We start from the raw sequence: 24,694 nt of genomic DNA, 5'->3' as shown, positions 1-24,694 counted from the left end.
GATCTTCTTACAAGGAAGTTCTAAATCCTTTGTAATGGCCAACAAGAAAGAGCCTCCTTTTTTCAATGAAGATAATATGGGACCGTTTCACTACAAGCTTCCTTTTTATGAAACTATGGAGCTCTTCATTGAAACCCTCACGGGAACGTGCTTTGAGCTGCGAGTTTCCCCCTTTGAAACAGTTATTTCTGTGAAAGCTAAGATACAAAGACTGGAAGGTACTGTTCTCTCCTATTTCAGCATCATCTGTATCACTTTAGAAAGAGTCTTGTTTTTCAAGTTATAATTGCTAAAATCAAAACAGATAATTTGAATGATTTGTTCAGTAATACGTTGATGAGCTAGGTGCTCAGTTTATGGCTTAGGTTTAATTGAAAGGTTTTCTGTTCTTTTTTTGTAAGTTCATGGCTTAGGCTTCACTGGAATTGGTATATTGTTGCTCTTTTCTTTTCCTGTGTTTTCTTTTTTGGTATGTTGTTTTTAATATAAATCTTAAAAAGTCTACGTTAAATCATTAATTGTTTTGATACTATATGGTATATAGCATTTTTGGCATTGAAAGGGTTCTCAGACATAAGTTGTTTGTTAACTAGCAGGGTTATAAACTGAACCTTGTAGTATGTCTATATTGCAACTGTCTGAGCATACTTTAGGTGCTGTGGTTGTTGCTTCTTAGGTTAGTCTATGTTTATGATACTGCAGTCACAAGAGCAACTGCAGTGCAGGCAAATCCCAAAGGCAGCTTCAAGTTACTGATTTGAATTTTGTTTAGGTGAGTGATCTTTTTCTGGTAGAGGTCTGGCTGAGTGGTGCTTTGTCTTAAAGAGATGAACTTGGCACGTCTTGCAAAGTGAAAGCCTTCTTTAAGCTATGAGGCCAGTCCAGGTACTAATGCACGGAGAAAAGATGCAGGTTAGTCCCCTCTCATCCCCTTTCGCTCTACAATGAGAATGATCCTGCATGAAAGAACGTGATTTGAAATATGTCTTCTTTTCACTTGAAGGGAGTTAAAGAATGGTGTGGCTACAGAAGTTGAGAGTACCAGAGTTGCTAATTTTAAGAAAAGGGATTCCTCTCTTTGCCCACTACACTTGTACATGTTTTTCGTGCTTCTGTCTGTGTGGAACCCACCCTCTGAGAAATGTGATATGCATTAGACTTGAATGTTAATACTGTTCTCTTACGGAAATCTGCACTAATGGACAAGGGGAAAAAAAGTAGTTGGTACAAGTTTTAAACACCGGAGGATTGCAGCAATCAGGGTGACTTTTTGCTATTAAGATCACATAATAGAAGCTCTACCATGCCAATAAGTAGAGTTTACATCAGTGTAGCCACATTAGTGCAGCTATGTGGATATGCTTTTGTTTCCTGTGGATAGGGCTGTAAGTCACAAGTCAGAAAATGTGTTGAGATGGTTCTAGAGGCTAGAGGTGAAATAAGCAAAGGAAAGGGGTTTTCTTCTCCATGGTTGAATATTGGCGTAGAAGAGATGCAAGCAGATAGGTGATAAATGCCGAGAGTGAATTAAAAGGGAGCACAGGCAACAGAGTACAGGAAAAGGCAGGTTATCTGGACAGTATAGATGAAGTGAGCTTTAAAGGATGCTTGAAATGACCAGTAGGAGGATGTGAGGAATAGGAATTCAAATTTCTTGTAGTCCAAGCTGGGAGATTGTGAATAGACATATTGAGTTATACTTACACTTTATTATTGTAGGCTGGGTGTACCTAGCTTACAAAATGATAATAATTTATTAGAACAAAAGCTCAATAATAAAGTTATAATACTGTTTATTCTGAATTTTGTTCACATCTTGCTGTTCATAGGATGGTAAGATAATTAATAGCTTAGGTGCCTGCTGTATAGACATAATTATTAAGTAAATTCCATTAAAATATGGAAAATAAGGGTTCAATGGTGTTATCATTGAATTGCTAGAAGTCAGTTGAAGTACCTTCATACTCCAGAACAGAGTTAAAATATCAGTAATTTCCTGATTAATATGATTTGTGGGAGACAGATTGCAAACACATTGATTATGTGTGGAGAGGACAGATACACAATGGCAAATCAGTTTTATGTTGCATTTGGGGTTACTATTGCATGTGAAAAAATAACTTTTCAGTGACAAAGTTCCTGTTATAGAGCACAAGTTCAAATAATGAATCACCCAGGTGGAAGGAAAATCTTAATTTTGCTGTGATTTAGCATGGGAAGCTATTCCTGTTTCTGCTGCTACTTTTCACTTACTGTATCACGTCAACTTTCACAGGGTGTGAACCTCTGTCATTTAAGTTGCATGTAGTATTGGAGAATGCTTCCTGCACTGCTGGGAGACTGTATAGGGTCCCCGGTATGGGTATTGTCTCTGTGGTCTTAGTTGGGTATTGAGGATGATGGTATGTAAGCATACAAAAAGACAGGTTCTGGGACATTATCTGCGACCTAAGATCTCCCAGAAAAAAATAGAGGACTATATCAGGAATTAACAAATCTGTTCAAATGTCACCAATGCCTTTAACTGTAAGAGGCTAATAATAAGGCTGAATCAAGACAACCTGACCTTTGCCAACAACTGGAGTTATCAATAGCTGTAGACTGTTAGTGGTGTAATAGGAAAGGTTAATATGGATGGCATGTTAGGAATTTTGTATACTTCTGATACTGTTCGTCGTTCTTGGTGCCTGTTTAATGATCTGATACAGAAAGGGTTTGTTTAGACAGCTGTAGTAGACATTGGTACCTTACTAAGAAAGAGCTCCACATCTCCAGCTTTCTTTTTCCAGTTGGTTTTAGTCAGTAAAGAATATGGGTAAAAAATTTATTAATGGATTCCAACGCATCTGAAATCTCAGTGCAAGTCTCCTTGTAAATTGAAGTTAAAGCAGATATGATGTCTATTTGGATCAGATCCAGGCATTTGTCCTCAAATATTTTCCATGCAAAGCGGGCACGTGGTATCCAAAAATTTAGATTTGTTATGATGTTGACTTTGGAGCCACCGAGGGTAAATCCTTCTGGTCTGAGATTCATTGAGTGAGCCTTCTAAAATGGTACACAGGAGAAGAAATAGCTCTCTTTGTCTCTACTGGTGGCACAAAAGCTAGCATACACACAGCCAGCGGCGTAGCTTAGTGTTGCCAGCAGTGCTACCTACTCCATTGGTTTTACTTGTTGATTATTTGTAGTTGAAAGCAGGATCATGTGTTGATCGATGTGGATAGGATGGTATCAGAGTTGCAAGGTGACATGAAAGACTGAGGTTTAACATGTGAATGGTACTTCAAAATAGCAGGATTTCATTGAAAGAGGAAGTAGCTTTTTCTTTTTTACCTGAAAAAAATCTATTCTTGCTTCCTCCGTTGCATGAATCTTTGTAGCTGCTAGGCCAGACAAAGTTTAGTATTCCTCATTTGGAAACACCAAGAAGGAACGTTCAGATAGTGTGCTCCTGGTAGTGGTTAAATGCTTTCATGTTAAAGCACCATAGGTAATACCTGTAAACATGTGTCTTCAGTAAGATGGGATTGAGTCTGAAGGGAGGAGGTGGGGTTTGGGATTTGGTGTTGGTGTGTCATTAATATCATGATTGTTATTATTATAATAATCATAGTTATCATTATTACTTATCTTGTGGGAATAAATTTGCATTCAACAGTATGGAGTGTTAAAGCCTTCATCTACGTAGCTAGCTTTAAAATAAAAGTCATGGTTTGTTCAGTGACTGCTTGAAATTTAATTTTATAATCTGGGTATTTGAAAACTATCTTTTTGTATGATATTTAGGTTCTCTTGTATTATTGTGACGTAGAAAAACTGGCTTTCAGAGTACATCTTAATTTGAAATGCTTGTGTTCAGTGGGGAATGACAGATGCAACAATTTTGTTTTACATGTATGCACTCTCAATTCATCATGAGAGTTGTTATTTTTCTTTGGTCTTTTTGCTGTCATTGTTTTCCTGCCCATGTACAGCAGCTTCACCTTAAGCGAAAGGAACTGATTGAATATCAAGCACACTTCTGGTGTTGTAATTTCTTCCAATACTCTATGAATTCAGTGTGTCATAATGATCTTCATTACTACTTGCGTTAGAGAAAGTAGCTATACTTCTGTCAGGATTGGAGTAACTAGATTGCAGAAGTCTAACAAGTTTTTAACAGAACCAATCTTGCTTTTCTTCTGTCTACTAATTTCCCTCTGTCTCCTGTTTGCTTTGTCATTTGCCTGTTTACTGTGCTGATAGAGACTAAGAAGTTCATGAAGCTTTTTTTTTTTTAAGCTTATGCCTTGTCTGAATTGGGAAAACATTCCTGCAAATGCATGACTGTGCCCAGATCAGATGGTTAGAGCAGCATCTGGTAGGTGTAAATAAGGTCACCTTTGTCAGGAAATTTTGCAGATCTGCATTCAGTTACTGGTGACTTGCTGTTGTTACAGTCTTCTCTTTGTCAGTCCCTAGGGTAAAGAGTAGGTCAGTACTGACCACCGTTTACACTAATGTAGCTTACTGTCATGCAGATGAAAGCTGAGGAGTCCAACAGTTATGAAAGCGATCCTGCTGCTGTCATTTGTGAACCTTTGCACCTCCTACCTAGTGTGGCTGGTTGGTGGTTGGTTGTGGTTTTTGGGGTTTTTGTTGTGGGGTTTTTTTTGGAGGGGGAGGGTGGGGCGGGGTGGGCAGAAAAGGCTGTCAGTGCAGCCTCTCTGTAAGCAGGAGCAAATAAGAAACTCCAGCAATTTCAACATTGGATGGAAGATAAGTATACTGTTTGAACTTTGGCTTTGAAATGTTTGTGGTGGTTTTAAATGTAATAACCTTCTACCTACAACATAAATCAAGTTTGTTCTGAAATCTATGGTTGGGGTTTTTTTCTGGGTCATACTTGACCACATCAGTTTCTCTGGTGAGCTTACTTAGCGTGCCAAAAAGAAGAGTAAAGGAGTGAAGCTTAAGAGTGTATCTGATACTCTATCCTGTCTCTGGAATTAGTGTACCTGCTTCTTTCCTTTCCTCCCCCCATTTTAGCAGGTCGGATTCTCAGTCCTTCTGCAGCCATTGCAGTAGACAGTGCAGACTCTTCTATCCTCCTGTAGCATCACCTGCCTAGCCGACTTCAAATTGAGCATTGAAATGTAGCTTATTACCCCACTTACCTCTCTTCTCAGTACTGATCTAGAGCAGACACGTGATACAGTCACTTGCTGGTAAGGGAGAGGGGATAGTGGATTGGTGTCTCACAGTTCTCATTATTGTTGCCAAATTTACATGCTGCTCCCATGTGCAAATGTCTCCTCAAGAAAACCTTACTGTAATCCAGGAAAGGGACAGCTGATGCATGTTTTCCTGAACCTGTAAAGCACATACTGTTTCCTCAGTGTATAAATACAGAATTCTTAGAAAGTAGCATAAAAGGGAGTTAGTAATAAAGATTTGTCTGTTTCCCATTACAGAAGAGAATAGTCTTTTCATCAAAAATGTTGTCATTGTTAAATGAAGAAAAACATGTTTCACTGCAATACTACCGGTTAAAAGCCAGCCTTTTTAACAAATGCTCTCTCAGTTTATCAAAGTAATTGGAAATTGGTCCTTGGGGGCTGCTGAAACCATAACAAATGCAGACAGTAATGACTGTTTGTAATCAGAAGACTGCAAAACAACTCGGAGGAGAACTTCACTGTAGACTTGCTGGCTGTTGCCAGCTTGTTCTTGTTTTGCTTACACTGCAGATGTGAAACATAACCAATAGTCACTTATTAAATAGCTTGCAGTGTAGTAGTGATTATTTTAGTCTATGTATGTATAGTAACTATGTATAGTTAGTATGACCATATTCCCCTCATAAATGTCTTGTGAACTTCAGAGGATACAAGATTCGCGTTAAATGCTATCCAAGTGAAGTAGAATTGTGTTGGTCATTCATAAAAGAGATCTAGATGTGAGCTGTGGTGGGAAAAGGAAATTGTCATCTTCTCTAAAGCTTAATAACAGTGACAGCTCCTCCGAAGTGCACTCTCCTTCATGGGCATGTCCACTCAGTGCACCTCCTACTTGTCACTTGAATCTGCTTGGACTTTTACCAGACCCTGGTCCCTTTTTCTTCCTTGCTGGTGATGGGTGCTGGTAGCTTTGTGCCCTTCCTACAGCTAGGAAGGGCCTTAACCAACCTTTTGCCACAGCTTACTAAGCAGTCTTGCAAGCCTTAGGAAGACTGATCTTTGTTTTCCCCTCTTGCCAGATGTATTTTGGGAAGTCTTACTGTTTAGCATTGCTACATGCATCTCCTTTTAAGTATCTGAGCATGCAATGAATAAAAATGTTAAGTTTATTTTAATGTAACCTTTTAGAAACTGTATTTATAGCTTTTGCTGCTTAGTCTGAGGAGTGGTGTTTAGACCTTCTTGAAAAGTAGTTCTTGGCCTCTATAGATCTTCATTTGAATCAGTTTGTCAGGAATGCACAGTGAGATCTTAACTGCCTGGATTTCACTACTTACAAACTGAAAATCAGCACCTCTTTTTGATGCTGAAGGGAAGATACTTTTTTTTTACCTCAGCTATTCATCTTCCTATTAGCCTTGATGTTTTTTAACCTTTATTTTTTTTGGATGATGATCAGAGATGTCGCATCCTTTTATAATTGCCCTGGTTTGTATTCTTTCCAAAATTTGGAAAATGGCAGCATTCTAGTAAAAATGTGTGAAGACCACAGGTTGTACCACGTTATGCTCTTTAATGTGTGTTACATTTGTATCTAAAAGAGTGGACTATGCAGGCAGAAAGAAACAAAATTAATAGGTTTGTAGAATATGGATTTTTAATATGGAACAAATATTCAGTATGCTTACTTATAACAAAAAATAGCCAAATCTGAAACTGAACTTGAGTTGAAAGTTAGTATTACTAGATATAATTAATAAAACATCCTGGTGGCCTAAAAGAACACCCACAACAAAATAGAAGTGTTTGTAGCATGAAGTTTGACTAATTGCTATGGTGCTATACTGTACATGTGAACTTTCACGTTCCAAACCAAGCAATGATAAAATAACATTTACAGTTGTCACCACTGTAATAGAGCTGCTACCAGTTACGTTAATGTGATCTTGTCTTTAACGCAGAATATCAGCCTGTGATTAAATTATTCGGCAATTCTGTAGTTGGAGGTTTTTATCCTGATTTTCCTGTCACTAGACATAAAGCTCTGAGGTACAGGTAACAAGAGAAAAACCTCCCTTATCTGATGACTAGAAAAGAACAAGTATTCAATAAACTTCAAGCAAGTGAATACTTTTACAGACCCCTTGTTGAGCCAAAAGATCAAACTTTGTGTGTTGAGCCCAAGCCTGCTGAAAATGTTATGTTTGTTCTTAACTATTTGGGAGGTTAGATATCATGACTGAAGGTTGCTCAAGTGCCAGTCCTTGTCTTCCTTCTTCTGTTCTTTCCCTTGTGAATCCACTTCATTGCCTCTCCTCCATTAGCCCCACATTCTTCAAGAAGCAAAACTCCTCAAAAGCCCTCCCACCAACTCCAATTTTAATAGTTGTTTTTTTGTTTGTTTGTCTTGCTTAGGTATTCCTGTCTCTCAGCAGCATTTAATTTGGAATAATACAGAACTGAAGGATGACTATTGTTTGAATGATTATAAGTAAGTATAGAACAAAATTGCAATTAATGTTTCTAAGTGATTGTTAGGTTAAGCAATAGAAAATGCTACAAAAATGTATTTGTTGTTATTTACAGCATTTCAGAAGGCTGCACTCTGAAGTTAGTTCTGGCGATGCGAGGTGGACCTATTAACACTAGAAGAGGTAAGTGTTAACTGAGTTAAAAATAGTGGGTTTCATGCAACATCTTATAACTGAGAACAGCTTCTTTTAACTAAGTATTTTAGATGAGCAGACTTCAATTCCAAATTAATTGAAAAAATACTTAACAAAAGCGCAGGGATTTTTTTCCATCTTCTCTTCCTTAGCATACCAATACACCATCTTCTTCATTTTGTTTAGCCTTAGTTTAACAAGTATGTTTGTATGTATGGAATCATCAAGTCTTAAAATCGGCAATTCTTCACCTGCAGTAAAAATGATACTGTAATGTCATTATACAAATAGTTTTTCAAATCTGGTTAGTAAGAATCAGGCATTGGTTCAGTCTGATGATAAACTTGGCTATGTGGATCATCTATAGAGGCATGAAAATGGGAAATTCCCTTGATAATTTCCAATTGGAAAAACGTCAGCATATCTTCTAGGTTGGAAGTTCCCATTGTAAACCGAGCTGAACTCTCAAAGGTGATCAAAACAATAATGATGATAATAATTTGGTTTTACTTATTTTTCTCTTTGTAAAAACACAAGTTCCTGTGGAAGACCCGATCAGGGAAATGGCTGAATACATGGAACCCACTAGAGATGAGATATGGGAGAAAGGGCCATCCAACAAACAAGTTACCTTTTTAGTGTATCGAGAAGGAGATCAGTTGAATTTCTTCCGTGTGGTAGACCGGGGAGATGGCACTTTAACACCATTATCTGAATCTTTGAGGTAAAGTTGGTTTTAACCTTTATATTATTCTTCAAAAGGGGGATGTTTACAATTTTCAGCTTAATTTGTTGACTTTATCAAAAGAATATCTGGGAATATACCTGGAATATTGCAAGAATTTTCTCTAAGGGCTACTAAAATGCTGTAACTACATGGCCGAACAGCCCAGTAATACTTAATGGCCAGTGCTCATGCTGATGGTCATCTACTGCCATGTGTGTCAATAGAGTGAGATAAAGCTGACCATGTGCTTAAAGCAATTCTCAGCATTCCAGCCCTTTCTAAAAGGGAATGTTTCACAGGAGAGACAATTTGGCAATAAAGGTATCAAAAACTTTTGAGTACTTTCTCTTCCATTTTAAGGCATTTCTTTAGTTTTATAAAATATTTCTCTGCTCACCGCATACACTTTCTTTTTTGTATGGATATGACTTGACCAAATGGTTAGTGAGGAAGATAGGAGGTTGGCAGTGCAAAATCCTGGGAGGGTTTGTCTGAAGTTTCAGAGAAACTGCGGGGGGGGGGGGGGGGGGGGCAGGGTTAGGGTTGTTTTGTTTCTTTTATTTTGGTGTTGGTTTCAGGTTTTTTTTTTTCTTTGAGGGGGGTGGTGGTGGCGTGTGTGACATTTTTGGGTTTTTTTTATATATATACTGAAATAATTACCAATAGAGCTAGCCTTTGGACATAATTAAGCCTCAAATTGGCTACTGTTGAGTTAACCAAACTTGTCTCAATCACTATTACAGAATCAAAGTACTGTTATGATCAGAAAGGCACATATGTCACTTAGTAAACAGATTAGTAGTCTTTTTTCCTAAAGCTATCAGAGTTTATGTCTATTAAAATTACTAGGTTTTGCAGCTTTTGGATAGGTTTTTTTCATCTCGTGAAGAACTCTGTCTTCGTACAACAGTAAGGAAGGTAGTCCCTGTTCTGGGGACTGTCTGCATTTTCCTCCAAGGCTAAGGCCTGCACTGTTGTTAAGTAATGATTCTTGTTACTGTTTGCAAAGTGAAAGCAAGAGCTTTGTACTGGGTTTATATTTGGTGTGCTTATATTCAGAATATTACTCTTAGAAACTTTTATAGGAGATCTTAGAAACTACAGGCTGAATGAAATGTGAAGGTTGAATTCCCACATTGTTACACAGAGTAGAAAGAGCTAGTGTTTGATGTACAATTACTAGAGGGAAAGAAGAGGAAAGATACAAATATTTCAGATCTGTGATCTTCTCTTTCAGCCCGTGCACTCTTTTTCAGTAAATAGCCACATATGGTATTGTGTAGATTTGAAATGGGTAAAAACCACTGTCACCAGAACTGTGAACCTTGCTGCTGCGTTGGGCTACATACACTTGTGGAAAGAGGAGCATACAGGTGTAATTCCTGTTTTCACTGATAACCTGCTTGCCTGTTCCCAAATTGTTCTCTTCTATGTTTTGACTCCAAAAACATCCAAACCAATCGAAAGAGCTAGGGCTGCGGATGCTATACTGTGAGTTGACACAAGGAGTTGTCAGAAGGAGCTTGAACTTTCATTTTTCAGTGTTAAGGGTCTCTCCAGTATCTGCCTGTCTGTTCAAATTCTTGTGTGCTTGTGATGACTTTTTTTTCGCCTCCCATTTAAAACTAGTATGGACAATTGTCTGAAATTCTTAGTACTTCTTGATTAGGTAATCCTAGTGTATAGACTAAATAATAATTTACTTGAGATTGGCTAAATGTAGCAAATCAGAAGAGTAAACTATTCTTCTGGTTCTTGCAAGACATCTTGGTAAGCCTTTCAAAGCACAATAGCATGTATAAAAGTCAAACACATTATGCTTAAGAAATATGCTGTCACTGGTCAAATGATCCAGTTAGGTTGAAAGCCACCTGAATTGAAAACATCCAGCTTGCGTTGTTTCTCTTCCTCTGTGCTTTCTATGGGAGTTCATTTATTAGCTTTTCTACTAAGGCAGACGGTAATTTGGGCAAGGGGTCCTAATTTTTTAATTTGTTGTTATGGCAAGGTCAGACTTCGTGGGAAATGGAAAAAGTAGCAAAGGGAGGAGAGAATAGAAACAAATCAGACCATTTTATCTTTGTAAAGGAAGATTGTGAATCACTCTGAATACTAGTGTTTTCCACACTGACAGATGTGTTTGTACGTGTGGGTATACTGGTGACTGAGCATTTTGAGGCAGTTGTTTATCAGCTTTTCTCACATTGCTTATGTGTGGAGCAGACTTTAGTGACTGCAGTTTAGAAAGGAGACACTGGTTTGCGTTTGTTTTGTAGTTCTCCAGATAATTTTATTTATCTGTGGTTAAGTTAATGGTTAAAGCTTGACAAGGTGTAAATACATACAATGTTTATTGTCTCTGGATTAAAAGAAACCTGTGCTAGAGGACTGGCAGGCACCGAAGTCAAAAAAGCCAGCTATTGATCATTGTTGAGACATGCATTTACCAGCAAGATCTCGGGAATGTTGACAGCTATGGACAAAGTCAGTTTGGAATTTATGCATTGGAAAATGGGCTAAAAGTACCACCAAGAACAAAGCTTCCTATCTAACGTTGATATTTTTTTTATTTATAATAATATATTTTTATATTTATGCATATGCATTTAGAATTTATTTCTAAATAATAATAAAAACAAACTTTTGTTACTACTTAAAGTTTTTTTTGCTTCTATTTACCCAGAAAATGCAAGAGAAAGGGTAATAATTATTTTTACATCAAAAAAAAAACCTTAAAAAAAACCCCCCAAAACCACTAACGAAGCATGTGAGACACATCTCTATCCTTGAAGGAAAGGAAGTTCAAAGAGTTGTTTTGAGTTGGTGACTTAAGTCTTTGCAGAGTTAAAATTCTGAAATTATTCTCTAGTGTTGAGTCCTCACTAGGAGAGGTATGTAATATATATGCGAACTGTCCCCATATGTAGTTGTTCGGTTTTTCGTAAGAAATGAGTCGACTGTTTTGCTGACTCTTGCTTTGACTTTGCTGATATCTTGCTCTTAAAGATATGTCTCCCAGCTGTGCTGCCTTTGGAATTTTGCTACATTTTAGGAAGTAATTTGGAGGGTCAGTGCAAACATACTGGCTCTTGACTAAGAGCAGCAGAATATTTCCAAGAATCAGGTAAGATGGCAGCTCTAATTCATCAATTTTTATTATTTTTTTTGGTGCTGACTTCCTCATGACCTTTAGTTCTTCCTTGGCCTCTTTTCGAGAGTAGGAACTTTAGTCAGATCTACCAAGACATTTGTACAAACACACGGAAACTGCATGATTGTCAATTTCTAGATGCTGCCAGTCTAATGGAAGAATTAAAACACTCTTTAAAATGTACTATATACAGTGTTGAAAATGCATGAGTTTGTAATGAATTAAATACTCCTAATGGTTCTTTATTTCTCTTTCACATGTTGGATATGTGTTAGTGATTAATACTTCATTGCTTCATAGGAAAAACAAGTCAGATGCTGACTTCAAAACATTGAGGTTCAGTTTCTGTTAGAATACAGAATGGAAAAATGCAACGTGATGCTATGAATTTCCAGTGACTACCGAGCTAAAATATTTTGTCTTGGGACTAGCAATTCTAATCTGTTTTGTTTTTTTCCACATGTGAGACTCTTTGGAAACTTAAACTGATCTTTTTTTTTTTTTTTTTTTTTTATTATTTTGAAAAGGAGAAATAGACTATCATATCCACATGGGTGACCCCTCCATTTCCATTTATGGTGAGAACACCCCTCAGGATGGATAGAAATTTGGACTTTCCTTCCATGCCACTGTCTGGTTAATTGGAAAACTGCTCAGCTTGTTGTCTGAGTCACACAGTTAACAGCTTTGGCCATACCTTCAGGAGACATTTGTGGAACTGGATAACCCCTCAGTGGGGAAAATATATAGTGAGTGTGAACCAATGTATATGGTATAACCACTTCCCAGAAGTGTGGCTGTGTTCTGATTTCACCATCATCACTCTGCGTAAGCATCTTGTAAGGAATGCTTATGTACTAAAATAAATGTATTTGAAATGTCTGCATACAGTTTTACATAATGCTTTGTCAACAGATAACTACAGATATGACTTTCTAGTTGTGAGAATAGTCTACATTGAAAACATAATTAAATTACTTGATTAGAGGGTGAATACAAACTTTTTTTATTTTCAGTGGTGGTTCAGTTTATAATTTATACGCTGATGATGAAGATGAGACAGAGGCATCACCTTCTGGCCAACAGATTATAGAGAATTCAATTACTATGAATAAAATGAAACTGCTCAAAGCAAAGATGGAGAACATGAATCTGAGTAAAAAGGTGAAGTTGTAATTTCAGTTTTCCTGTCATAATGCAGCTTGCATTTTCCTAGTGCTGACTTTTCTAAAAATCAGGTCAGATACTTTGCTGTTTTGGGAAGTGAAGTGATCAAGGGTAGATGATTTCTTATCTGTTGATCAAGTAAATGCTACTGTATAAATGTTTTGCTGTGTGGCACTGGCTTTACTTGGATCTACCTGTCCACATTCAAGGAATTCACTGATGGTCCTGGATTTATTTGGGTGGAGGTTTTGGGGTTTCTTTTTTCTCCCAATACTTTAAGTAGCATTGTTCCACAGTACTGCTGTGGTAAAAATCAGTGTTTCTCTTAAATGAAACTTCATTAGAAATACTGTAACTGAAGAGCCTATGAAGTTAAATATGAAAATGAGATTACCTGGAAGAGAAAATGTTACATTGGTGTTTATGTCTGTCTAGGTTACCTAGATGTAAAATGGAGAAGATAGGCTTTCTTTCATTGTTTGTCTTTTTTGAGACCCTAAGCTTTTCTCAGTAACTTTGGCATTCTGACTTCCCTTTTTTATTCCTCTGACGTGGCCCATTTACTAAAAAGCCTTTTCTGATTATACTACTTGATTTGGTTACTCAGATGTTGGGGTGAAGTCTTGGTGGCTAGTAAAAGATGAGGCATTGGAAAGAGTGTTTTGGTCCGTTCTGGCCTTTTGCTATTTGAGTTCCTAGGAATATGATCTTGGTCAGGTCTTTGAATGCAACTGTACTTCAAATACTAACTGTTGTTGTATGTGGGTTTTGGTTTTTTTAATAGCCTAAGAAAACTGTCAAGGTGAAACCTCGTCCTCCGATGACTCCTCGACCATCTAGTGGCTCAGTGGCTGCTGCTCGTCACCGGTTTTTAAGAGTGCTCCCCCATATTGGACAGTCCTGCCTACCTCCTCCTGGGAATTCATATCACTCAGAGTCCTCCCAAAATGCACTTTCAGCACTGGCTACTTTGGCCACTGCTGGTAGAACAATGCCATCTACAACTAATGACTTTCTTAAGGAAGACGACACTTGGCAGAGCAACTCTTGGTCTCAGTCAGTTAGTAGCATCAGATTACCACCGAAAATATCTCGTGTTGAACTAGAAAATGCAAAGCTGCCTACAAATAATATTCTGACTCCTGTTTCATCTCTGCCTGTAAATTCAGAAAAAGCATCTGAAAATGTGACCCCAGCAAGTGAGGAGGATGCTGTTTTGTTTCCAAATATAACCAATGTAGAACTGTATGGAGCAGAAGAAAAACTTCTACCTGAAACAGATGCTTTTGCTTTGTTAACAGAAGCAAGTACCACTGAGCAGTGTAGTGAGATATATGATATAGGGAGGGTGAACCCAGAACTTGAACTGTCTGATGGAGATGAAGAATCTAAGGTTGTAGAGCAGCATGGAAAACCTATTGGCAAAGTGCTGAGCACTGCTGCAATGGGGGCTGGTCTTCTCAGTACTCGTGAATTAAGTCCTCAGAAAAATCTGCTTTTGTCACCTCTTCGGTATTCAGCGCAAGTGGCGCGTCACAGTTCTCTGAAACCACAGGCGCAATCCAAATGCTTTGAGGCTGGCAACTTGAGATCTACAGCCTCCCCAAACATGCTTCGGTCATTGGAAGTCCATAGTATAGCAGACTCCTCTTTTTCTAGGACTACTAGATTTTGTAGTGTGAAAGTAGAGTCACTTGGCAAAAGACCTGATGTAATTTCAAAAGCAGATGCTAGGGACATCACAGATGTGGCTAACAAGGCATCCAAAGAACCTGTGAGTTCTGTAAGTAACCTAGGATTTCTGGCTTCGCTGGCCCGAAGTGCAAATAGGGAAAGTTTACAGAGTTCCTGTGGGACAGGCAGGTTTCGGACTTCTGGTGTTGCACTACCTACAAACCTGCAGCATTTTCAGGAAGAAAGCTTTAGGAAAACAGCTCCTCCAAATGAAGCTGCTGAATATATTCTAGTGAGTACTAATGCTTCCAAAGAAATTGTAGTTTTCCTGTCTTTTCTGGTACTGACATTGAAAACTGTACTTTCACGCGTGTGTCCATGTGTCTTTTCAGGGAAGACACATGGGGAGGGGGAGGTGTACTTAAATTCCTGTTAGTCTTGAACTGTTTCCTGAATTCCTGTTGGTATCTTAACTGTCTGTTTATCTGGATGGGTCCTAGAAGCAATTTTTCATAAAAATTGAAGTGGTTGTTTGTTCACAGCTAAAATTATTAGTTATTATAATAATAGAATTATGTGTGTCTGTGCTTGAAGGGTCATCTGACTTCTGCTGCTGCTCACTAGTTTCATTTATTCCAAAGTCTGCCTTGTGACTGGCACCATATGTGCCTAGCTTCAGGTCTCTAATGTAGTTAGTTGTTTTAGTGCATTGTGAAGTATGGAGAGACTATTAAATAGTCATTTTGAATAAGGCTTTATATTGCAGAATTACAAACTTGTGTACAGAAGTCATCCTGGGCTCTTTGTAGGTATGCTGATCGATTTCAAATAAGCTGATACCAGACTGCCTAACTTTCTCATTTAACTTCATCTGCTAGTAATTTCCTTGTGGAAATTTTTTTTTTTTTTTTTAGTCTGCGCATGGGCTTGGAATGAATGGAAGTATTGCAGCTGTAGGGAAGAGAGCAGGTAAGTAATGGACTTAAATAATAATTGAAGATGACTTTTTAATCTTTCTGATATATCACATATGTGGAGGACAAGAATCATTTATCTTTGTAAGGCATATGGCTTTCAAAGTTCTTGCTGTATTACACTTCTGTAACAGGATATAAATTTTAAAGCAATTCTTTAACTTACAGATCTCATCCAGATCTTGGGTAGACACAACTGTGACTTTCTTAGCTTTTTTTAATACTTAATGAATCCTGCATGTCATCTGTAGACATAAACATGATGTTCTGCTCTGAAGTTTTCAAAAGGTCGGTTCTGTGAATAGTTCTGAGTCTGCTAAAATCAGAGCTGAATTTATTGGTAGCATAGTCTTTAGAACTACAGCCTGAGTCAGAGGGATTTAGCAAAAGAAAAATGGGGAGGAAGCAGCAAGGGCATGGATGCTGAAGATTACTGATATAGTGCAGATTTTTCTCTTTTGTGGTGGGCGTCATTCTTTCTACCCTAGTCTTGGTAACTGTGGAGTGCTTAATCACAGAATTGTAGAATAGAATTACAGAATTGTTTAGGCTGGAAAAGACCTTTATAATCACCGGGTCCAACTGTTAAGCCAGCACTGCCAAGCCCACCACTAAACCACGTCCCTAAGCACCACATCTACACGTCCTTTACCTCCAGGGGTGGTGACTCAGCCATCTTCCTGGGCAGCCTATTCCAATGCTTGACAACTTTTTCAGTGAAGAAATTTTTCCTAGTATCAGATCTAATCCTCCCCTGCCACAGCTTAAGGCCATTTCCTCTTGTCCTATCGCTTGTTACTTGGGAGAAGAGACCAACACCTACCTCACTACAACCTCTTTTCAGGTAGCTGTAGAGAGCAATAAGGTCTCCCTGAGCCTCCTTTTCTCCAAACTAAACAATCCCTGTTCCCTCGGCCACTTCTCATAAGACTCGTTCTCTAGACCGTTCGCCAACTTCAGTGCTCTTTGGGCACACTGCAGTGCCTCTGTCCCTCTTGAAGTGAGCGGCCCAAAACTGAACACCATGTTCGAGGTGCAGCTTCGCCAGTGCTGACATCTTAATGCTTGACGTCTACTGAAAATGGATGTGTTGTGCCTTAATATTAATTTCTTATGTGATTAATTCTCTTGGGGGAAATGTAACTGTCTAGTACTTTTAAAACTCCTAAGACAGTGAGCTAAAGATTTTCAGCACAATTAACTGTTCTTCTTCACATCTTTGACTTGCAGCTTGCATGCTTTCTTTTCTTTCTATATGACCTTAGGAAAATAGAGTAAGGCATGTATTCCAGGATTCTAAGACCTAGGCATAGAGAATGAGCTAGAAGATCTGCAAATAGCAGTTGCAACAGGAAGACTGATGTGATGATGGGGGAGCAAAAGCTGCTAAAATAGTGGATTGTGCCTTTGTTTCACAGCTGGGGGTGCAGCTGTTAATTGGCAGTCAGTTAATAAACAGGTCTGTCCCTACCTACTCCGTGGTAAGAGGTGATACCCTAGTAGCCATGTCTGCATGATGGGTAAGCCTGCTAACATCTGCGTCATTTTGGATAGAACTATGAAGAAGACACTCCTCTGGTATTTTCAAAAAGGTTCTAGACAGGAGAAAGGCAAAGTTGATGTTGTCATATCATGCAGGCTCTTGAGAAGAGAAGTGGCTGGTAATGATCTGTTGTATAACTGGCCAAAGGACAGATTCATGTAATTGCTGTAGAGGCTGTGAGTGTGGTGACAGAACTATTGTTTTTTCTGGTTAAGTATGGTCTGCGGGTGGGGGGGCTGTCTTCAAGCCCTGTCTGTTTCACCAGCTGGGCTGACTGATGCTTCCGAGATAGCATGCTTTTAAATGATGGAATTGGTAGCATAGACAAGTAAACATCTGGAAGTTTTGATGCTAGATAGCAGTGGGATAGCTGGTTGGTAGCGATGACTGCAATGTGTGGTGACTGCCTGGTGTTCCTATTGAATGTAGCCTGCTGTATCTCAGTTGAGAAACGAGTGTTGGGATTAAAGGTGCGCTCGACAAAAAGTACTTCTGAACTCATGAGGTCTCTTTTTGGGATCATCCTGACACTAGCGGCAGAAACAAAGAATGTTTGAGAGGATGCGTTGCATGCTTTCATTGTCCTAGCGTATGGTAAACGTGAATAAGCAAGTTGGGAACTAAGAGGTTGCTTCTACAGAGGGAAGGTGCCTTTTCTTTACATGCTTTTCAGTTAATAAAGCAGCCATCAAGAATTATAGGGCAAGTGGTTAAAGTACATTTTTAAGTACAGAAATTTTACAAACATCTGCAAAGTGCCTTATGAAACCATACAGCTAAATAGAGGCCTGTAGTCTTAGTAATGTACTTTTGGTGATATACCATAATTATAAGAAGATTTTAAGATGTTGCAGTATTTATTTGGCAAATGAGTTACATGCTAGGTACTTGAATGCCCAGTTGATTCTTTGGAAAGCTACTGTGTGCAGTGATTTCCTAATCACATTGTGTTTCCACTTTGCATTTGGGAAGACAGTTAGATGTGTTCCTTGATTTCTTCTGTAAGTTCTTGCTTATGTGAACTTTCAACAGGTGTTAAAAATAATGGGTCTAAGTCCCGCATTGTGCTGCCTCTTCTAGAGGTGTTCATAGGCTTGAGGTGTTTTCTGGTTTGGCTTTTGGGTTTTTTTCCTCCCTGTTTAGGCTTTGGGGTTCCCACCTGAAGTATCCCAAGAAATGCAAATGAAGCTGGGTTTCAAAAGATAACATTGAACTAGTTTGTGGTCGGGAATAAATAAAAATAAAATTTCTTTGCTGTCTTTCTACCTCTGAAAGCAGGTGAAGCAACCCATCTTCCACCTGTGAATGGCTCAGTTCAAGCAAAAAAGAAAATTGCAAAGCATTGCTTTCTTTGTGGCAAGAAAACTGGATTGGCAACCAGCTATGAGTGCAGGTAGGCCGACCGTATAACCAGCTGTTGTTTAAAACTGATAGCTGGGTTAACCAAAAGATTTTCTATGGTACATGGTATTGCTTAAGCACAGCAAATCAAAAGTCAACCCTTACAAAAGTTGCAGTTCTCAATTCAGCAAAACTCCGGAAATTTCAGGAATGTAGTACCTGTTCTGCTGTTGAGGTATATGTTCTTCCAGGAAAATCAAGAAATGCAAGGTATAAGAATGCAAAATATCAGGAAATATTACCAAAAAAATTATATTTTATACTTGTGTGGGGAGAACTTGCTACAGATTCATGTTCTGCAAAGTTTCTTGACGATAATTACATCATTAACAACTCAAGGAAAAACTGGTTTTGTTAGTTTTCAGAGTATCTCCCTTAGATTTGGCTCTATTGCAAGACATCGGCACAGTTTGTGAATTTGTATGAGTTTATATTTGACAACTTTTTGATTTTTATGTGTGTTCTGTTTCTTGTGAGACTTCGGTCACCTTTGATCATCTAGAGCGTCTCAAAAGCAAAATACCAGAGTGGTGTCCCCCAAATCATGACTTGCAGACAGCACAGTGACACCTGGTACTTAGTAGTGATCACTGGAAACTTAAAAACAAAACCAACAAAAAAACCCCACCAACAACAAAAAAAACCCCTGCTTTCTCTGTTGATCTTGGTTCTTGAAGTAGTTTCCCACAAGATACTCATTTCTCGGTATCATTTCCCATGAGCCAGCCAAGGTTGGGAACTGCTGCGCTTTGAGTGCTACATTTGAAGCTGATCTTGGTTTATGCCAATCACAACAAAAAGAATAAGACTTCTGCCATTGGGAAATTGTGTTGGAGAGTTTCAGGATGAGGAACTGCCTTCTTACTGACTCTTCAGTCACTGATTTTGAAACAGTTTTGGACCCTGAACACCTTCTGGCTAAGCAAATAGCTGCAAGCTCTTCTAGAAGTAACTAAGCAGCTTGCTCAAGGTTGAAAGTGAAGCACAGAAAAAGGGGGTAAAATCGCACATCTCCAAGAATAGCATTCCTTCTAGCTGTAAAGGGAGGAATCATATGACCTTTTACTAGAATGGAATATAAACCAAATAGAGAATACAGTTGTAGGAAGGAACTGGTGATTACAGGAACAAGAACGAAAAAAAAAATTATTACCAGGCACGAAAAGCCTCAGGAACAGCTGCAGAGTTTGTTCCAAACCCAGATAGATACATAAATGGAGCATTATAGTCTAATGGTGAGACAGTAAGTTGGATGAGTAATGCTTAATCCATTTCAGGAGAATTCTAATTTTGAATGTTGTCGTCGTTTTACTGTCAAGAAGCAACTTTATCAAATAATCAGTCAACAGGACACTAGTAGCAGTCTCCATCTAAAGCACTTGTCCAGATCAGATACAATATCCAGAGTATGCTTCTCTCCTGTTATGAGTCTCAGCTGCTGAGCTGTCAAGTTTGAACGCAAAAATCATAACCTTAACTCATGAAAATTGCAACTGATACATGCAAGATGCGCCCTTCTCCAGTCACATAGAAAGTAGTTTTCCCTATAGTTAGTCTGTCTGATGTCTTTACAGCTGACTAAATCTGCATTTATTAATCTCAGATGACTAATTTGAGCTTATGCCAGGTAGTCTGTGCTGAACTATTTCATCATCTGTTTTGATGGTCTGAATGATGTGGTGGTTTTGAATTGAAATGCATTATGTGGATTTTGCCCAATGCCATTATTTTAGTTCCATGGTTTTGTCCTCTGAATTCTATCAGCTGATGTTGTGTGAGATCTTTAAAAAGAAATAAAATAAATCAAAGACCAGTAATTCTTAATCTATAAGATCCTGTGTGATCCTTGCTAGCTGGTTCCAGGAGTACTATCTTGCTTAATTTCCCAGCTGAAGAGACTGTTGGGTCAAAGCTGCAACATTCAGTTACAAAAATGTCAATTTGATTACTTCACCAGTTAATGTTATCAGTCAAGGATGGTTAGAATCCAGGCAGTTATGTCAAATAAACAAGACGTGATTAAGCCAAAGGGCTCCCAGCATGTCAGAGAGTTAAAAGCTTCTAAAAGCTTGTAACTTCTAATATTCTTGATTCTTCAGATGTGGAAACAACTTCTGTGCAACGCACCGCTATGCAGAGACTCACACCTGCACCTACGACTATAAGAGTGCAGGGCGAAGGTATTTGCAGGAGACCAATCCCGTCGTTAGTGCACCAAAGCTTCCCAAAATCTAACGTGGTTGTGCTGCATGTGGCTGTTCTGCCATTGAAGAATTGTATCACATTGAGAGAAGCACTTGCTTAAACTGCATAATTTTGCCATGCTCTATATTTAAAGATTTGCCAAGTAACAAAAGCACATGAGGATGCATCCTATCAAAGAATGATGTGAACACTACTGCAGTTAAAGCTTTTCTTCTTTAGTGAATGAAAAGTTAAAGATAGTTTTTAAAAACTTACGTTATTGATTTAACTGTTACTGCACGTCTTGTGTTGTGTTTTATATTTGGAAAAGCTATTTCACTAGACAAGTCTTTAAAAGATGCACTTTACTAACTTTATTTACTGTATAACCAGACTTGAGGGGGTGTCGTAATGAGGGTGTCATGTAATGTCTTCTGTACTCTTGCGTTTTTTGTCCATTGCGTGGTATGTTCTAAGTTATTTCACTAGAAAGATCCTTCTCCCTGTCCTTTCTTCAAACAGCCTATTTTGAGATTAAGGGGGTAGTGTGTTCCACGCCTCTGTTCCATTCAGATTGGTATTCATACACTGTGTACCCATTCTGAAAATTACATATTGTGTTAATCACATTTTCTTAAAATAATACTGTTTATATGACAAGTTTGTTTTTAAATAGAAAATTCCCCCTTTGTTGCCATTAAATATAAGGAACAACTTATTTTAACTTTTCTTGAAATCCTAGATTTTTTTAAGACTTCACAACTTGGTTTGTTAAGATGTTGAATGCTGTTACTGGAAGAAATTCTAATAAATATTAAATTTTATTCTGGTTTATGCTCTTGTAAATGCACAAAATCTCTTCATATTTTGCAGCATGCTCTTAAATTAAAACTTGGGCGTTGTTATTGGGGGGTGGCTTGTTGGTGGTTTTTGTTTTTAAGAAGCACCGATTCACCTGTTCCTCCTGAAATTGGTGGGAAAACTCCTACCAGCTTCATTAGGAGCAGTGTGACCAATGCTGTGTGCTTTAAATAAGCCTTCTGAGGTCTTACAGATGTACTAGCAAAGGCAGATGGGTGTTCAATGAATGGCATATATTAACCTGCAGCCTTTCCCCCCTCCAGCTCGTACTGTACAAAGGCAGTTCAGTAATTTTGAGACGCCTCTCATGAGTGTGCAGCTACTGCAGAAAGTGATGTTGGAGGAATACACCTAATGAAGGCCTTTGTTTTTTCATTCACTTGGTGTGTCTGAAATCTGTTTATAGGCTTATGTTGCTTGAGGTGTTCTAGTATAAACAGATTAATAAAATCCTACATCAGACCACCAAAACAGCAAAAAAACCAAACCCTCCACACTGGATCTAGACAGTGGAATGTAGTCATCCCTTTCTTGCCAAGTCTTCAGCTACTTAGTTGGTTGTGGTATTAAAATGTTCTATGCTGCATTCCAGACGAACAGTAGCAGCTGATGAGCAAGGCAATCAAAAGTTGGGCCAGGAGAGAAAAAAAAAAAAAAAGAGGATCACTGAAAGGGAGAGAAGTAACCTGAAGAATTCTCATCCTTGGAGGAAATCCATTTCATGTAGTCCACCTGCAATTTCTTGAACCTTCTGGAATTTTCAGAGTGATCTCAGAAAAATTCCAAAATCATTCTTCTGGGCAGTGATAAGGTAAAAAAGTAGTTTTGTGTGTGTGTGACCTCTGGGTTTATTCTTGGTGGACAAAGTTGCACCTAGTATGAAGATCATGTTGTTACTGAGCAGTGCTAGGTACTGTGAACATGCCTGTAGTTCTTATTTCACCTCCAGCATATGATAATATTTGATGCCAAAGGAAAAGAATAAGGAACAAGGCAAATGTACTACTGTTTTCCCAACAATTGTTTGTAGCGCAGCAGCTTTTAAGACAGAGGTATTGGTCTTTGTAGGTACAGTAGAGGTTTGGAAAGAAGTGGAATTAAAATAATATTGGCTGTCACCACTTAATCTAATTCTTCTAAGTATGATTGTCAGGAAATTATTTTGCAGTGCGTTAGAATGGCTGACTCGAATTTTAGTAAGACTGGATAACTGAAATGTGTGGCAGGAAGTCTCTTGAGTCAGATCTCAGTTGTGACTTTCCCCTTCTGCATATGCATAATGAAGTGCACAATGCTGTTCAGAAAATGCAGTGTAGTAATAATTAATTTCCATGTGTATGGCTTCTCATAATTTTTATTATACCTCATTTTGATTACACTTAATACAGACATTTTTTGTGCAGAACTCTGATTTTGTTCTTATCTCCCATACTCTGTTACAGGCACTCTTATTTTCAACGAGTAGTACAGCCCTAAGAGCACTTAAATTTGAAATTAACTCTTGTAGTTGCTAATTTGTATGCTATTGGGTTTTACCAAATCCTGTGTTAGACTGTGCTGTGGATTAATTACTGTTTACTGTGTAAACTTATCTGAATGGTTTGGGTTTCTGAATATTAGTGCACTGTGGTGCTATGCATCTGCTGTAGAAAAATGTTTAGCTTTTGTGTATTTGTTCATGTAATTAGATTGTATCGTAAATCATTTGCATAACAGAAGTTTAACAGTTACTTCGGTGTGTGCTTCTCTGCCTTCCTGTCAAGCATTTTTTGCATGCTTCATTTATGCTTGAGGACCTGTGAGGCATAACCAGGCTGGTCTTGTGTCATTGGTAAGCATCGCTGAGGCATCAGAAGTGGGTTTGGATCTTGAACAAGTATCCTTTCTCTGAAAGGTGATAAAAATCTGTCTGCTTGCAATTCTCATCTCTATATTCAGTTTGCAGTCCCCTGCAATGTAATTGCACTGGTGCCTTGTGTTAACAGTCTTCAGTTGTAGATGAGGCTAGAATTGTTAATGCTTTATGTTACAGAAATTAAGTATTTCTAGCTTTTTTTTTACATGTTGTGAATCGGACGCTTCTGTTTCTTTTCAAGTGCTTCCAGATTTTGTAATGGGACACCATCTTCTGGGTGTAAATTGTGAGTTTGGAGTTGCTTGTGTGTGTAAGGAGTTGTTTCCACCTGTGGCTTTTGTGTTGGGTCACAACATTTTTCCATTTTTTATGTAAATTGGGTATCTGTGTTAGCACTGAGCCACAGTTGCTCATGTGAGGACAACTAAGAAAGCCATGTGAAGCTATGGGACAGTTGTGTGAGCCTGTGCTGCTTCTGATTATTGTAGTTCTTACCCTGATTTTAGTTTGGGGCAGTTTTTTAATGGTTGGGGTGCTGAGTGGAAAACAATGAAAAAAAGGTGATTTCCTTTCTGTAGTTCTTGTCCTGGTTAAAGATTATTGTCTAAAAATATCAGAAGTTGTGCTTAATGGAAAGATGAACTTTGTTTCTTGTGAGGCAGGTCTGTTTAGAGCCATTGGGATGTTGTGGGCAGTAGTTCTTTGCTTTTAATATGTAGAACTGTAATTACTCACTTTCTCAGCAGAAGCTTGCCAAAGTGGCCTGTTCTCTTTAGCTGGTTTCAATTCCTAGTTTAAGTTTTATGTTTCTAAGTTTACTTATATGTACCATTGAATGTTACAAGCATATCTGTGCACAGGTGAAGGGACGTTTCTTTTCACAGTGTTAGTTTTTATTCTCCTTTTCCCTACACATACTGAGCAAATACACAAATCAAAGGTTTTGCAAGCAAAAATTTTAACTAATCACAAATCTTTTTCTACACTTTTTGCCAGAAAAGAGCAATTGCTTAAAAAGATGAGGGTTGCACTTCAAATATGAGTGTTACATGAAGGCCATGAGATGTCAGTGGCGACCCCAGTCTGAGAGCACATTTGGGAGAAACCAATCAAACATAAAAACTGGTAACAGAACTGTGGTTTTCTAATGATGCTTAAGCAGTTGCTGGGTTTGACCAATTTTACATTCCCAACCTGTCTTTATTTCCTGATTAGTGAAACGTGTATTCCTTTAATCAGGTAGCCTTCTTGAGCGAAGTATTTCAGCAAGCTGGTCTTTTTTCTTCCCCCATTGACTTTGTTTACAGTAGGATGGATGTTTGCCTTATT

At 38.3% G+C, this 24,694-nt stretch overlaps 1 protein-coding gene across 3 annotated transcripts; it reads left to right on the top strand.

Moving 5' to 3' along the window:
• Positions 1-9: 9 nt before the first annotated feature.
• Positions 10-21,173, top strand: ZFAND4 (zinc finger AN1-type containing 4). Of its 3 annotated transcripts, none has more exons than XM_037400916.1 (9): positions 10-218; positions 7,578-7,653; positions 7,749-7,816; positions 8,366-8,552; positions 12,723-12,870; positions 13,658-14,839; positions 15,462-15,516; positions 18,343-18,457; positions 20,565-21,173. In XM_037400916.1, exons 1-9 carry the CDS (start codon positions 35-37, stop codon positions 20,698-20,700), a joined length of 2,151 nt encoding a protein of 716 aa, XP_037256813.1. In that variant the 5' UTR covers positions 10-34; the 3' UTR covers positions 20,701-21,173. The 3 variants fall into 3 exon arrangements, with proteins under 3 accessions (XP_037256813.1, XP_037256812.1, XP_037256814.1); XM_037400915.1 differs by having other exon boundaries at positions 18,340-18,457; XM_037400917.1 differs by lacking the exon at positions 10-218 and adding an exon at positions 4,096-4,363 and having other exon boundaries at positions 18,340-18,457.
• Positions 21,174-24,694: the final 3,521 nt, after the last annotated feature.

The sequence above is a fragment of the Falco rusticolus genome, chromosome 9, assembly GCF_015220075.1.
Source record: "Falco rusticolus isolate bFalRus1 chromosome 9, bFalRus1.pri, whole genome shotgun sequence".
Lineage (NCBI taxonomy): Eukaryota > Metazoa > Chordata > Aves > Falconiformes > Falconidae > Falco > Falco rusticolus.
The sequence above is the reverse complement of the archived record's forward strand: the minus strand, read 5'-3'. Positions and strand labels throughout refer to the sequence as shown.

Coding starts and splice junctions, on each gene's coding strand:
- ZFAND4 (XM_037400915.1), top strand. CDS start 35: ATGGCCAACAAGAAAGAGCCTCCTTTTTTCAATGAAGATAATATGGGA. Junction 7,654..7,748: donor TATTGTTTGAATGATTATAA/GTAAGTATAGAA, acceptor TGTTATTTACAG/CATTTCAGAAGGCTGCACTC. Junction 7,817..8,365: donor ACCTATTAACACTAGAAGAG/GTAAGTGTTAAC, acceptor TAAAAACACAAG/TTCCTGTGGAAGACCCGATC.